Genomic DNA, 16,815 nt, shown 5'->3' with positions numbered 1-16,815 from the left:
GATTTTTCTCTCTGTGTTTCCCCACAGACTGTTCACTGGTTCAGACAGGAACAGTGAGAGCTGGATGCAGAGCTCCCCAGCTGGGAGCTGCAGGGCCATGGCAAGCAGCCTGCACAGAACAGTTTGGAACTGCAGAGAGCTTGGCAGCTCCGCGGTTACACTGGCAGGCGACAGCCACGCCTGCGAGGGGGCAGCGGTGGAGGTCCAGCCCGCTGATACGCGGGAGGAGGACACTGCCAACAGCATTTCCATCGGCAGGGCTGGTCTGGGATGCCACCTACCGGCTCCTGAGCCGGCAGTGCTGTGGGCACGGCACAGGTAACAGAGCCGGCTCCAACACACCTGGGACAGAGAAGAGCAACCTGTGTGGCTATCACGCACAGGTACCTCAGAGAACAAAAGCAGGAACATCGGTTTAATCCTTGTAGTCAACGGCTTCACCTTTCACAGGGATGCCTGTCCTTGAAGGCAGTTTCATTATTAATTTCACATTCGATTCAACTTAAAATAATCCTCATTATATTCGTGGCCTTAATGACGGCACACCATTTCCTTTTATTTCCTCTAGCTTATGCAAGGCATGACAACACACAGTTACACACAGCTAATAATTTAAGAGTTTTTATAGGCTTCTCTAGCAGTATCTCAATGCTATATTCAGTGGAATTGGCTATTAATCCTGCACAAAAAATAACAAAAACAATGCTTGCCGCCTGGACAAGCCTCTTAGGCAAAGAAGAGTGTTGAGGTTTCTAGTTTGTGGCAACAACAGCTCAGCAAAAACGGTACTGAGGAGAAAATTTATGAATCTTCACAAGAGTTCACAATAGACTAGAGAACACTTACTATTACTTGTGTTAAACTTCAATATACAAAACTGTTTCTATGTTTGTCTAATTTCACCAAAATTTACTTTTAGTGTCATTGAACTCTTAATTAATTTCAAGTTATTATAGTGAAATTGATGACTACTGGAAGCTGAATTCAACTTCTGAAACAATAAACCAAGAACATGAAAAATTATAGCTATTTAGGATTACCTAGCTGTTCTAAAACTCTAAGAAACATAACTATAAAAGGCAAAAGTACCAAGGAAGAAAGGAGTTCCTCTAGACATCAAAAAGAGGAAGAAAATGCAAGGGAATATTTTCACTAGAAAATCTTCACTCAATTCTTTCCTCTTCATATTACATTTGTGTAACACCCAAGATTCTACATGTACAAACATACAGTGGCTCTTTACCTGAAAATGTTGTCATTTTAACATCTAAGGGTGAAAGTACTTGAATAATATTCATAAAAATTTGCGTCACCATTTTTGCACCTTTGCCCCCCTCCCTATTTCTGTTTGGATTTTCTAAAATGCATTTATTTTTCTAATTGCTTCTGATCAAATTTCTCATTCTATTACCATTTCTAGATTTTAAAAAAATAAAGAGAAAAGCACAAAATAACAGGATTGCATTCTTCTCAGGGCAGACAGGCAATATCACAGAAGAACAGAAATGGGACATAAAGAGGGTAGTACATAACATGGAAATAAGAAACACTGAGACAGATGAAGGAAAAGGCAAGCAAAGAATAAAGCAAAAAATAAAACCTCAGGAGTTTAAAATGCAAGCAAAGCTTTCAAATGTGCCTTGAAATGTACTTCCAGTATCAGATATTGCAGCACTGTCTGGCATTACACTTACCCAGTTAGCACCAAACAGTCCAATTTTCTATAACATTTTAATTAAAAAGTTTATCATTCTGCAAATATTTTCAAGCTGGTATTGCTAGCAGAAAGCAGAAATTCACGGAACACTAAAATATGATTTTTCAGAGAAGGGGTTATAGGGAAATCAGTAAAAAGAATGCAGAGACAAAAGATACAGAAGTACCAAAATACTTCAAAGAAAAAAATTAAAAAGCTAAATATATCTATGGGATAGAAAAAAAAATACCCCCCCCCAAAGAACAAACTCATGTTTTTTAACATCAAAGTCATGACTGACAGTTCTGCTACTGGCTAAACAAGTGCTTACTCTTCAAAGCTGCTGTGTTTGTGAAAATTTAGCTTTGCAAATAAAATAGCAACTTTTTCCCAATCCAAACAGGAGGCATGGAGCAAACTTGTTATAAAACAGAACTTCCTCCTGCATTTCTCATTGTATTTACAGGTCCTGTTCAACTTTCATCTTCTAGGGCGGGGGTTGAGGGGGGAAGTCTTCAATTTCTGCTAGAATATAAAGTACTGCAGTGTCAAACAGGACTGAAAACTTTACGTCTTCCAACCAGTTCCTTCAATTCACTGTGCACAAATACATTTTATATTTATTTATATTTAAAAACTACAGAAAAACTGGTTTCTAGATAGCTCAGTTCACTGCTCCTACCTGAAACCTTGCTCATGGATGAGGCAAAGCTGCAGTCAGTCTGCAGATCCCCCTCACTTTCAGAGAGGGACAGCAAGTGCAGAAGGCTGGGTCTTTCTGGTTCACTGTCCACATCAGTACTGCTCTCACGTACCTGTTTTTTGTAAATACATATTTGTATTAGCTACTGTTAGTTACTGTTTCAATCTTAACAAACCACATAAAGCAGGACAGACACAAAATCAACAGTAAAAGTCAAAACCCAAACTGTTCACATTTTTACTTTCTCTATAAATCAACAGTACATGAAGAAATCATGGGGAAAAAAGTATTTTTAGAGGATTTCTCAATATTAAAAGACTTCTAGTGAATACATTTCAATCTGCCACAACGACCAGAAAGTTGGCAGCATATAGAATCAAAGCTTGATGAAATAAGTAACTTCAAGGGAGCAGGCAGGACAGGATTGTAGCTGCTGATGCATTTTGCATGGTGATTTCTATCTACTGATTTTCTATGTCAAGACAAAGCAATATTTTTAAATAAGCACTTTTAAATACTCACAGAAGTATTTATCTCTTGAAACAGGTAAAAAAACCCCAGAAATAACAAAATGGACATGTGGAACCCTGTTCAGATGACAACCCTCATACTGAAATGACATTATTACCAGTCAGATATCTTGAACAAAGAATGTTTCTGTTGTTGCTTTAAAAAGATATCAAACATCTCAAGGGATTTGATATTTCACTTACTGATAATGCTTTGACAGCTTCCCCAGCTGGTCTGTTGCAATATGCCTGTTTGCTCTTCTGAAGGTAACACCTCCAAAAATTGTACAGAACTTCATCCTTATAAATACAAATGGATGATTAGTACAAAGTTTACAAGACCATTAATTGCTGAGAGAACAGAGTGTAATTTCTAACTCAGGAATCTGAGTAATATTCCATCTCTAATTTTACTAACTGTGATTTATAAAATATTTTTTAAAATTACCAGAGATACAAAATTTGATTTTATATGGTCAATGTTTTTAAAGAGAGAGTTGTTTGAGTCATTTTAAAAATTAAAATTTGTTAAAATAACACCTTCTGTAACACAACTCACTGACATCTACATACCTTCATTTGTGGACATACTCCTAATGCTTCTAAAGCTTCAGCTTGTTTCTTGAGTATAAGTTGAAAGCCTTCACAAACATACCATTCACAGCCTCTATCTAAGGGGGAAAAGAAGGGGGTTTCTGTTTGTTTGCACTGTTTTGGGTTTCTTTAACCTTATGAGCACTTATTTCCACTTCACATTGTTCCTTTGGTACCAGGACAAAGACAAGTCTCTCTGTTTAAGACTTTCAGATCCTAGTGCATAGACCAGCTACACTGAATACTCCATTAACTTCCATTTATTCACAGCCTTAAATGAAGAAAAGTTACTGAACAAGCACTGTTCTCCACACGTTTCCCAAGAATAACATATTTCACTATAACATCTAGTGTGGCATTTGTAATTCAGTGGAGCATTGTTAAATGACCAGTTTTAAAATAACTAAGAACCTGCCATTAAAAAAATGAAATATGAACATTTCTTTCCCATCCCTGGCACAGAAACCTGGAACATTACAGTAGTGAGTCAGGCAAAAAACAACCAACACCATCATGTGCTTCACCATTCTCTCCCACAGAATCATACAAGTTTAAATGAAAGAAACTTTCTCAGATATTCTGAGGTTCTAGCAAATCTCAGCACAACATGAATTTCATAAGGAGTGGGCCTGCTCCAGTTGATTCTCTATTTCTTCAGGCTGCATTACATCTACTTTTCACCCTTACCTCTCTCTGTTTACTACTAGCCTCTTCCATAAGCTTTCAGTTTTAGAAATTTTCTCTGCATTTCTCAACTCTCTTTTCATTCCCCCCACACCTGTTCTTCATTACCTTTCCTCCCAGTCACACCTTGCCTCTTGCCATCTTATAGGTTATCTGCTCAAAGCTTCTGCTCTGCTTCAGTGATGCTGGCTTTAACTGTTACCCACAGATACAGCTTACTCCTATAAATGCCTGAAAACATAGTGTAACATGACTGCACTCACAGAAGGGACTGTGTGAAGGTAAGGATTTCTTTCTGCAGAAGCCTGGGCATCAATTAATGACCTTCCCAACAGGAGAAACAAAAAGCATGAAGTGCTGAGTACATGGCCCAGGCTTTAGGAGCAATACAGGATAAGGACAAGTGGAGGTGTTCAGGCTGTTTCACCCCTCCCTTTGCTTCCTCACAATTGCTCTTTTCAAAGGAGTGTAGCAATCCACTGCCACTGCAGCAGAGCAATGGTAGATCAGCACATCAGAGACAAGGATAACCCCATGCTTCATTTGGTATTGTAATGCAGCTTTATTTCTGAAAGTGGCCACAACAGTAAGAGATCTATCCAGTCATCACAGAACACACACACAGCTCCAGCAACAGCCTCACCATGATATTCTTATGGCATAGATCCTCATACACAATGAGCATTATTCTTCTGAATCATGAAAGTAAAAGTATAAAAGTGACTCAGGATGAAAGATGTAATACTGGTTCAGCTACTGGAACTCCATGAAAACTCTTCCACGTAGTTTTGTGCAGGTTACAGGGACAAGTACCTTTAAGACAAGCCAGTCTGAAACTCTCTAAGAGCTGGACCACCATCATATCTCACCAAGACAAACAGCTTCTCTGGTTTTGTGATAGCCATCACAAGGAAGGAACAAAGGGATCACCACACCTGAATGCATGCCACCAGTATCTTCAGCGAGTGTTTACTTCCACGAATCAAAGCAGCAATAAGTAACACATAGCTCAGTTCAATCAAAAAAACCCAGAACACCACTGGGCTCGCAGAGGTCACCTGTGGCTCAGGAAGTCACCAAAAGTGATTGCTGAAGGTTATAGCAGCATCTAGGGGGTGTGTTTTGTTTCCACTCCCACAGTCTTTCCTAGCTATCTGCTTTTGGTCTCCATCAAAGACATAATGGCCTAAGTGAACCCTGGCTGAACAGCCACTGATGCAAAATACAGACAGAAACTCATACATACCAGTTTTTTCCTGCTTTCTTGAACCTTTAGAGATTGTCTGGACTCTTGAATTAGTCATAAAATCAGTGTTTACAACTTCTCTAGTTCTCTGCAAAACAGGAGTATTATCTTATCAAGAAAAAACGCCAAGTCTAACTTGCATGGATTGCCCCACCCCATAAAACATAATGGAGGAACTTACTCAAATTTCCTAAACTAAGAAGAGGACAGGACACTGAACTCTTCATTCAGAAATTGCTAAAATAGAGAATTGCTACTATGGTCATACAGGTGATGTGCACCAGAGTTTGCCTACATTTGTACTGTAGTAAAATGCAACAACACCCAGGCAATGCTTCTAAGGTATCCAGAGAGCACCCCAGGACTACAGCAACACAGCAGGCCAAGATGGTTCATTCTAAATTTTGTGATTTCAAGGAACGTTAGACTTAGCATCAAGTAAAGCATGAAAAAGGAAGAATAACAATACTGCCTTCAACTCCTAATGTCAAGGAGAAAAACCTAACATTTTCTTAACATACAGAAAGAAGTAATCAAAATAAACCTTTTCCAAGGCCAGTAACTTAGCTTTTTACCTCAGTAACATTGTGGCAAGATCTGCAATAATATCTGCCTCCATCAGTGAGACCCCAGTTCACTTCTGAACATTGGGCACAACGTTCATTAAAATCTCTCTGAAAGGAAAAAAAAAATCACAAGAGTGTTTCACAAGTGGGTGAAAAATGGCAATTTTTTATATTTGGGTATAAAAAATGGCACTATTACCAGGCTACTGCACAGCTTTTGAGATTATTCATAGAGAATATTTACACCTTTTGTGTTGGCTCTGGTTGGTAACAAGTGATCATCTCCTTTGTTATCAGCCACAGGTAACTCTAAACACGGAATTTTACCTGGCAAGCACTAAGAAGTGCGTGTGTAAGCATTAGAATCAGGTGAATGGTGATCCACGCCTCGCACACACGTGGCGTGGCTTAAAAAATTAAAAGCCATACATCAGAAATGAAAGCGGAGACAAAAACTAGAGCGGAAGGCAAAAGGAAAAATAAATTTCTGGAAATCCGAAGAAAGCCTGCACGCGCCGGGAGAGAGGGAAACCAACAGATTAAAACAAAGTGGTTTTCAGAGGCGCCCCACATGTGTGTGCTGGGGATGGGCAGCTCCGCCGGGCCCATCCCCGGCCAGGACCGAGCACCGGCCAACGCCGAGGGGCCGCGCAGGGCCTCGCCCGCCGCCGCCGGGCCCCGCTGGGGGCAGGGCCGGGCAGGACCGGGCCGGGGAAGGCAGCGCCCACCGGCGCCTCCCCCACTACCCCCGCAGCCGCCGCACGCCCGGCGGGGAAGCACTGCCCGCGCCCCGCCGGCGAACCCCGGCCCGGCGAACCCCGGCTGCCCCCCGGCCCCACCGTGTCCTCCTCCTCCTCCATGGCGGCCGCGCCCGGGCCCGCACCATGACAACCGCGCCCCGCGCCACTGCGGCCCGTCTGGAAACGGCGTCCCCGGCGCTGGCGTTCCGGGCGCCGCGGGGCCCCGGCCGGACGTGGGAACTTCGAGGGGGAAGTGGGTGCTTCACTGAGGGGATGTAGATATAGGTGTTAGACATTAGATATAAGGAAGAAATTCTTTACCGTGAGGGTGGTTAGGCAGTGGAACAGGTTGCCCAGGGAGGTTATGGATGCCCCATCCCTGGAAATGTCCAAGGCCGGTGGGATAGGGCTTTGAGCAACCTGGTCTAGTGGGAAGTGTCGCTGCCCGTGGAAGGGGAATTGGGGCTGAGTGATCTTTAAAGACTCTTCCAACCTCTTAACATTTTGTGATTCTATGATATGTGTGCTTCACCTTTGAAGGGGACTTGGCTGCTTCAAGGGTTGGAAAAGACCTCTGAGATCATCGAGTCCAGCCTATGACCAAACACCACCATATCAAGTAAACCATGGCACTGAGTCCCATGTCCAGTCTTTCCTTAAACACCTCCGGGGACAGTGACTCCACCACCTCCCTGGGCAGCCCATTCCAATGTCTAATCACCCTCTCTATGAATAAATTCATCCTAATGTCCAACCTAAACCTCCCCTGGCGCAGTTAGAGACTACAATCACACGTGCAGTTTAAGACTATGTGTGCCCTCCCAGCCTGCCACCATCCTCTGTGCTGAGCTCCTGCATCCTCACCCTCCCATCTCCCTGACCAGGTACACTCGGCTGGTGACCACTGAGGCTGAGCTGAGGCTGTTGGACACAGACTGCTACTGCCTGTACAAAAGGAGGCCACAGGAACTCATTTAACTATGTCAAAGTGCTTGGAGATTCTTGATGAGGGAAACTATGATCTGAAATTCACTTTCAATTAAAAAACAACACCCAAACCTCCAGATCTTGATGTAGGTCTCTAATTTCTTGTACGCTAATAATAATGTTTAAAGATGTCTAAACAGCAAGATCTGTTATTGCAGTGAATTTGCCCACAAAATTGGAGAACAGGTTTAGGACCTTTAAAAAAAAAAAAAGGTCCACTAAGGGAAAGCATGGGAAAAAATTAAAGCTAAAATATACATAAAAAGAGGTGAGGCTGCTTTGACAGCTGTGGTTACATTGATGTTGGAGGATATGTACAGAGCTAGAGGGGAACTATTTGTGTTCAAGAAAAGAGTTATTACTCATACCAACTGTGATCTTTTTTCAGTGTGGGATGAACATTTGTAACACCCTTTAAAGAGAATTGCACATGTAATTCCTGCCATGTTAAAAAGGTGATTGTCAACCTCACAGAAATGTAGCTAATACTTTGATGAAACAGATCCTACTTGTGATTTTAATTTCCATATTTTTTTTGTGGAAATACTGTTCTGGGAAAGCAAGGACGTTTCATGTGACAGAAAGCATTAGATCTATTTCTAATGAATTTCCAAGATGAAATACTACCTTGAAAAAATATCAGGGCATCTGTATCTGCGATAAAAGAGGAAGAGTTGTGCTCCAATACGGAAGATAAGGCTTGGCTGCTGAGAGTGGTGCTCATGTGTGACTCCAGGCTGTGAGCTGGCATTAGGCCTGCTCAGTGGATTTAACTAAATTGAGGAACTTGTTTAAATTAAGCCCGGATGTGCCACTTTGATGAGGCAGGACCTTGGAGTTAGGTCTTCTGTTTTCTAATTACAGCTGGTCAATAAAATATTAAAGAAAATGTGATCATTGGACTGCCATTTTGTAAAAAACTTGAACACTTCATATTCAATGGCAGCAGCTGCAGATAAACAAGGGAAGAAGGTGGGTGACTGTACAGGGAACTGCATTGATGTAATTGTAGGCATATTGGTGGAAGGCGCCAATAAAGTTTTTGAACAGGCAAGCCCTTACTCTCTGCTTTTGGACAGCCAACACTGCTTTTCTGAGCTGCATTTTCCATGCAGGTGAAACAGATGTGAAAAGGTAGCAAACTTTGGAAGGGAACTTGTACAGTGACTGATACTGATATTACTAGTTACTTATTAGTATTCCCAAATCTTCGTTCGCAAAGCCTAGCCATGATATTAGTATCCAGGCTCTCCATAAAGGCAAAGCTATTTCTTCTGAAGTCCATCAACTAATTAGTGCACACTACTAATCTGGTAGAAAAAAATCAAAGCATAATAGGGTTAGCAAGTCTTATATCTGTTTCTTAAATTTTTTTTGAAATGACAGGTATAAAACCGGTTTTTCAGCATATAAAATTATGTGTAACCTTTGTCCCTAATTACAAGTTACCCAAGCATACTGATAGGGGTATGATAATTTCAAAGCCAGGAGACAGACTGTCTTCCTGCTTTGGCTCACTTTTCTAATTAAGATCATTATGCATAGTAGTCAGATTGATTTGAGGCTTAGATAAATAATACGTCCTGTTGTTTCCATTGATTTGAATTTTTAATGAACTGAGTTCCATTGCTGATATCACATTTCTGGCTCTTGACTGCAGACTTTCTACATGCGAAAATGTAAAAACTACATATTGGACTGAAAGACATGTCCCTTGGCCTATCCTTTGGGATATTGTTCATGAAATTGTGCTGGCTCCAGGATATAAACTTCTGTAGCAGAGATTCTCCCCAGAGTCCTTACTTGTTGTCAGACACCTACTACAAAGAGTTAGAGCAGAAAAGCAACCTCAGCTGCTCCAAAGATTGTGCAGATGAACACAGGGCAGATCTACCAGATTCAAGTTTATGGCAAACGTACACAGTTATTAGCACCCACAATTTCATCTTTGCACCATCTCTCCATGGAAGAACTCATGTTTAAAAACAGACAGAAAACAAAAGGGAAATTAGAAGAACAAGAAGTAAATGGCTTCACTCTAACCAATCCTTAGAGGAGAGAAGAGACCACACTGCAGAAGGGGTCAAGGGGAAAAGCTGTACCAGCAGAAGTGCGGCGGAGGCAAAGGCACAGCGAGTTGTGCAAGGAGCCGACAGAAGAAGGGACAAAGGTGGGAACAGCAGCAAGGCGTAGGGGTTGCAGCAAGCTCGGCAGGGGAGGATAACCAGGGAGGGGCTGAGCTCAGCGGAGCTTTGAAGGAAGCGACAAGAAGAATGAATTTAACGTTACAGTTTAGACACACCCAACATTGCCTTGTGATAGTTACTGTTTATTATACAGCTTCAGCTTTCAAATTTTATTAGTTAAATACATTTCTAGCCCTGCTGTAGAAGACTGAAAGTACTATCTAAAACATCCAAAAGAAGAGAAAGTGAACATTTTTTTTTCCAAAGTTTAGTCAGGTTTTCTTAACATTTTCTCAGGACGTAAGCAACATGAATTTTGATTTTTGACTACCAAAAGCAGCAATGTTGCACCCAGGAGGGAGGGCAGTCCTGTGCACCCAATCTGGTGTTTACACCATCAGCATTTGCTTTGCACATGTGCTGCAGCCCAGCCTATCTCACACAGTCACACTGCGGGGCCACAGTCTTGTCCCAGTTTCACCTGTGGCTCTCCATGCTCAGAGAACTGTTAATGCTGTATGGCCACCCAGCCAGGGGTGTTTGGAGACACAGGCTGCAGGGCAGGACCTCATATTCAGATGAGCTGCTGTAGGAGTCAAAACTGTTTGGGAGGCCATGGTCATATGAGGCCAGCCACAAAGTGATTTGGGAGGTCTGCTTGGGGATGCTGAAGTCTGACTGGAGTCAAGTAAATACTTCATTGTAGGTCCTCGCCTTCTAAGGCAAAATCTCTGTCCTGAGGAGCACCAAGCTGCTATCCTGCTGTCCACACAGAGACTGCACCCCTTGGTACATGATGACTATGTTAACATGATCCTACAGAGACACAGAGTAGGGGAAGGACACTTCCAGGAGAGAAGGTGATATAAGCAGCCGCAAAGGAGCAGAGAAGGCACTGAATGTCTCATTTCATATTCCAGGCATATATAATGCTTTTATTTTCTCATTTTTCAGAATTTATTGAGCAGCTAACATGAAATATTCCTTGAAGTTGTAATACTTAAGTATTGTCTGTGTCAGACGTTGTCTAGTTTCCAGCTCTAAAGGGAATCTTGGGTTTCACTATAGTGTTGTGCATCCATAGAGCCTAAAGATTGTTCTTAAGATCATTCTTGGATGCGTTTAATCCACAAATGCAGTGGTATTTTTAAAGGAATTGAGAGCCACCTTGTGGAGCTGGGATTCACAAAGGGTCTCCAAATAATACTGCTGGCAACAGCAGCTACTCACTGCTAGAAATTCAGATCCAACATGGTCCTGGAGATTGTCAGTCTGGGAAACATGCACCATGCACACGTCTGCGCATATTCAGTGCACAGTGCATTACAGAGCTGCTCTGCTGACTAACTCTGGAGAGCAAACAAAGATGCTTGTGGACAGTGGCAGGCAGGAATGTAAAACTGTCAGAAAAGTGCAGAAAGCAGCAGAATCAGGGAAGCAAAGTAACATATTCATTATGTCCTACATAGCCTTGTGTATGGGGTGTTGTTCACAGGGCATTTTTCACCATATAATTAATTAAGCCCCAAAAATGCTGATAAATTTTCTTAAGATTTCTGTCACAGGCTTTCTTTCTTGTGCAGTCATTCATTAACATTGAGAATTAGGATTGTCAGAACTCAAATACCAGCCCATACTCTATAACCAGAGAAATAATAAAGATGGGATTATTTATGTGACACCAGTAGTTGTTTCTTTGTGGAAGTAAAGAATAGTCATGGTTCTGAGGCTGCAGCAGGGACTATGAAATGTTTCATTTACCATTTCTCTCCCACCATTTCTTACGATGGACTCTGAGCTGCTTGTCAGTACCAATATGTGGATACCAGCATATGGTCTTGCCAAAGAAAGAGGAATTCGATTTTTTTCAAACCTTCTTGGTCTTTTCCAAGACCTTTATGCAGCACCAACTTTATCTTCAGCACATTAGATCACGTCTTAAGAGTGTATTTTATATAAAAACAAATTTTAAAAAGTCACTATAAGTAAAAATAGGTCTTAAATATCTAAAGAAACACACACATACACATACCCAAAAAAACCAAAAAAGAGAGCTGTGATGCTTGAGTCATTCTCCAGGTGCTAGAGAAGCCAATGTTGAGGTAAATGGTTGGTAGTCCACTGATAATCAGCCTGGTTATTGAATCATGACACAACCGAGTCCAGTGCAGTCCTATAGGCTTTTACCCATCTTCTGCTGAGTGAATTTTAGGTTCCAGAATCTTTTAAAATTAGTTACACACTAGCAAAGCTCTAAGTTAAGTTACATTTCAAAATAGATGCAACTTTCAAAATCCGTGTTAAACCAATAGTCACTTGTATCTGAAAGCACAACAAAGCATGTGAAAGCAACCTGAAAAGTCATTTTTTTTAGATCAAGTCTTAACAGCCAAGCCAACCAGATCCTTTATGCTTAATAGAGCTCAGTTTTCCCCTTTGTTCAAATGTTGTTTTTGTAAACAGGAGATATCTATGGTTGTTTCATGGATATTAATGGTTGTTTCAGACTGGATTAATTTTTTCCCCAGTAATTTAAATGTAACCACATATAAAATGACATGTGGTAGTAGGAGAAAATTCATAAAAAGATGCCACAAGGCTATGGCAAAGAGTCAACAACTTCTGGTTTTAAAAATATGAAAGTCTCAAAAAAACCCTGCACCTTTTCCTGTCGTACTTCATTCCATCATGCTTCCAAGAGGCCATGGTGCATGTATGCATAGAACACTGGGAGCAGGTTTCCAATGCTTGTTCCAAAATAACATGATAGATGATTCCGCATTATAATAGGTAGAGGTGAAGGACAGCCAAATCTAGAAGAAATAGAAATTAGTAGAATGCAATCCTCTATTTTCAGAATGTTCCCAAGCTTTGGTCTCAAGTCTGCACTTTTCAAGTTGTCTCTGTCAAGAAGGGAATGCAGCAGCATTCAGGAGAATCCAGAAGAACCAGTAGGATCACCTTAGTCAGGGTGCTGTACTCTTCAAAACCGACGTGCTTGTTCAAGGTTACAAAGAATGTTTGATAAATGCTGCTCTAAACTAGACATGGTCCTGGCAAAGTGAATGTTCTACAAAGACAATTAAACCTACAATAGTATTAATTACACCCTTAAAGTAAAGAAAAAAGTATTGTTTCTCAATTTCTATTCCTAACCCACAATACAAAGCTTTTATGATAGCTTTTATTGTAAAGACTTACGCGGGATTGTGGAGTTTAAAAGAAGAGTTTAGAAAGAAAAAGCTTCTGTCCTAACTACAACATTTAAAAAAGTTGCAATTAAATTTATAGGACCCCCTACAATTCATGATCTTTTTTTTTGAAGAGTAGGCAATAAAAAGTAATTGTGAGTGCTATTAATAAAAATGAAAATATAGTAAAGTAGAGGCATAGCTTTGCTTTGATTTGCAATCTCATTCCCCCAATGGCTTCTGCCCTCCATTTCTCAACATCTATTTTTCTGTCCTTTCTTTCTGAAGAAAGAAAAGGTCACCATCCCTATTCAAAACTTGATTAAACCTGTAAGTTACAGCATGATATGAGACCTAGAAACTGCTGTTTCACAGCAGTGTGAACATATTATGCTTCAGCAAGGCTCAGTGCTGTTTTGAGCTCACCTGTGCACTGGGGTATTTGTGGTGGTGTTACTAAATAGACCAAAATGACAAAGGGATAGAGCCACGATGATTCCTTTTTTGGTCTCACCCCTGCATAATATACTTAAAAGAACTTATTTTTGTAGATATACAGAAAGGACACAAAGGAGAGCTTTGTTCCTGCAGTGATGAGTCATAGAATCATTACAGAACAACACAAAATGGTTGAAACATCCAGTTCCAACCCCACTTCCACGGGCAGGGATTCCTTTCACTAGACCAGGTTGCTCCATACCTCATCCAACATGGCCTTGAACACTTCCAGGGATGGGGCAGCCACACCTCTGGGCAACCTGTTCCAGTGCCTCACCAGCCTCACAGTAAATAATTTCTTTCTAATATCTGATCTAAACCTATCTTTGCACATCTTTGTTTTAATTATTAATTATATGCTGGGAACATCAAAAATGGAGAAAGCTAGAACTGAGATGCACCTGAGACCTGTTTGTTTACAGCAAATTGTATTTCAGACCTGTTTTGTCAGTACAGTTCTAACAAACTTTTAGCTTAAGAGGGTGCATTTCACATTGACAAAGGGATCATGCATTATAATTAGGAGGAAAATGCTGAAACAAAATTTTAAGAGCTTTTGTGCAATGAGGGTGAGAAAAGGGAAGCTAGGGATGTGTCATGCTATTTTCAGCTTTTTTATATGTTTCATCTTAAAACTTAATAGTTTTTAAACAATGTAGTTTCTATTGAGGACAATAATTTAATTATGATTGAAAGTTGTCCATCTGGTGGCCTTTTAATACCATTAAAAGTACTGATTGTGTTCCTGCACTGGTTGATTTTCTGGTTTTAAACATGAAGCTGTTTGGTTGTTCATTAAAATATAAGCTTCAAGATGCCCTCCAAAACTCATTAAAAGACAGTAGAAATTTTTTCACTCATTTCAGTGGACTTTTGGTCTTGGACACTGACTTGGCATACTGCATGTAACTTGACATACTTATGTGTGCATACTGCAGCAGTTATCACAGAAGAATGTATTTAGCCTTAGCTCACCCTTGGGAAACAGAAGCATCGCTGTCACCACTTGCAGATGCATCTGTAGATCTGCACACCACGAGTTGTCTTAGTCAGATCAGCGTGTAATCCTGGAGCACATAATTCTGGAGCAATAGCTTACTATTGCATCAGGGATTTCTCTCTCTGCCATGTTTTTGTTATTTGTTTATTTATTGATACCTTCATTTCTGTTCCTGGCACATGAAGAACTTTTAAGTAATAATTTCCTTACAGCCTCCCCTTCTGGGTTCAGTCTGCACACAGAAAACGTTTCACTTTTGCTATGGAGGTTTAAAAAATAGCAAATCTCTTTCCTTATCCCTGTTGCCCAATCAAGGCACCTCTTGAAACGAGCTGTCCTTGGAAGACACTTTGAAAGAGGAAGGTGGGATGCAAATCTGCGACATATGGAGTGCTTTGGGAATCTCATCCTTGCCCAGAGGAAAATCCAGCACACTACTGTGTAATAAAGTCACCTTTGCTTAGTGGTCTGCTCATGGTCTGAAGGTAGTGTGTGGAATCTTGTGGCCTCATGGAATGGGGATTTGGGGCTTGATTTTACTCAGGGATTTTTCTTCCATTGTAGCTTGCTTTCTCACATGAATATAATGTGTTGTAAAAAGGCCACATGCCCAAATCACTGGTGCCTTCAGAATCTTTATTCCATTTCTTTTTTTTAGCCATGCACATAAGGCACTATGTTCTAATTCAAGAGTATACCCAAGATAGGGAAGGTATAATTTACTGATTTAAAAATTCTAATATACTCTAAATATCCTTCACAATTGTCAGAAAGGAAAAAAATGGAGATCTGAAAGTCAGACCAGGAATCTTATTTTCATCTTATCCTTGTCCATAAGACAAGGACAAACAAACCCAAACAAGAGCATAAACAGCATCCACCCATCCCCAGAATTGCTCACACCATTTAGGCAATTTAGAGCAGTAAACAAAGATAAGCAATCTGCATAGAAGCAGCTTTAGGTGACCACAAATGGATACCGCTGTTTAATTCAACCCTCTCTCACCTAAACAAGTTTGTTTTCTCAGCAGTGTTTATTTGTATTAGGGAGTGCTGGGGAAAAAATTCCATCCTCCTCCAGATTATCTGCTTCAATGTTGTGAAAATTCAGTATTTCCCCAGCATGAGAATATATTCCTCCTACAGACACACTCTGTATTTTGTGGTCTCGCCAACATTTGTTAGCTGGTTGCTTTTTCCCCTGTAGCTCATAGCATTTAGCTGGGACTAGAGGTGATCTCCAAAATGGGAGAAGTCCTACAAATCTCAGTTTGGAAGGGAAGCCCTATCTGATCAGCATTTCTGTCTTGAGAAGCAGGAGAGTGGGAGAAAGGATAAGTAAGGCAGAAGCAGACATGTGAAGGTTTGAAAAAATAAATTTGGGGATAGTGACGGGGAGTGTTTTTCCTCTTTTTATAAATTTTCTGCTGCTGAACAATGGAAATGGTGAGAAAAAAAAAGTAAGAAAAACTTTGCGTGAAATATTTTTTTTAAAATCCACAATGAAATAATTGCTTGGCTAAAAGTTGAAAATTACAAACACTTCAAGTTTTAAAAATGTTTTTTCCCTAGCTCATACACATTTCAATAATTTTCACTTTCTTGTGAAAACATACAGTATTAGGGAATGGCTCATTCTCTGTGATGCTGATGGCCTGGACACTGGAGGCCAAGCTTACTTAGTCCTTACTGAGACATAGATTTGGTAACCTCCCAGGTGTGGGAATTCAGTAGAAAGAGTCCATCCATTCCAGCTTGCCTTCATCTGTCTTCCTTCTTGACTTCCTGTGCAAAACCAGACTTGAGAGGGTAGAATAAAAGAGCCTCTGTTGTTTTCTCCCTCTCTGGAGTTTCGTGGTCTCCCTGATCAGGCAGAGGGGAGCACCTGGGGCTGGATGGGGGTGCGGAGCAGCACTAGTGTATGTGCTGGGAATGGAAAAGGGAAAACAGATGTACGATGAGAATTTCTGTATCAGCATCATTCCAGAAATGTGGGGATATCACAGTTCTCCCCTATCTACACCCAAAGACAAGAAAATCCTGGAAATATCAAGAGGCAGATCAAAACCCACAACTTCTCCAAAGAAATTTGGGCTAGTTGCCTGATGCTTAGGGCCTGGCACATGAGCTTTGAACTTTTGGGGTGGTAGTCCCTGAGATATCTCAAGTTTTACAAAGGTACTGAGAAATTGTCTATATTTGCTCCTCTACTGCA

The 16,815-nt window shown here is 40.8% G+C and overlaps 1 protein-coding gene across 1 annotated transcript in view; it reads right to left on the bottom strand.

Moving 5' to 3' along the window:
* TAF1B (TATA-box binding protein associated factor, RNA polymerase I subunit B) overlaps positions 1–6,911 on the bottom strand; it is a 46,651-nt gene extending 39,740 nt beyond the window's left edge. The window contains exons 1-6 of the mRNA XM_064650506.1: positions 6,838–6,911; positions 6,008–6,106; positions 5,433–5,520; positions 3,482–3,579; positions 3,113–3,208; positions 2,379–2,511 (exon numbers count right to left, since the gene is read on the bottom strand). Of these exons, the coding sequence (XP_064506576.1) occupies positions 2,379–2,511; positions 3,113–3,208; positions 3,482–3,579; positions 5,433–5,520; positions 6,008–6,106; positions 6,838–6,858 (535 nt within the window). The 5' untranslated portion in view covers positions 6,859–6,911. The remainder of the gene's footprint in view (positions 1–2,378; positions 2,512–3,112; positions 3,209–3,481; positions 3,580–5,432; positions 5,521–6,007; positions 6,107–6,837) is intronic.
* Between the last annotated feature and the right edge of the window lie 9,904 nt (positions 6,912–16,815).

This window comes from Pseudopipra pipra, chromosome 3, assembly GCF_036250125.1.
Source record: "Pseudopipra pipra isolate bDixPip1 chromosome 3, bDixPip1.hap1, whole genome shotgun sequence".
Lineage (NCBI taxonomy): Eukaryota > Metazoa > Chordata > Aves > Passeriformes > Pipridae > Pseudopipra > Pseudopipra pipra.
The sequence above is the reverse complement of the archived record's forward strand: the minus strand, read 5'-3'. Positions and strand labels throughout refer to the sequence as shown.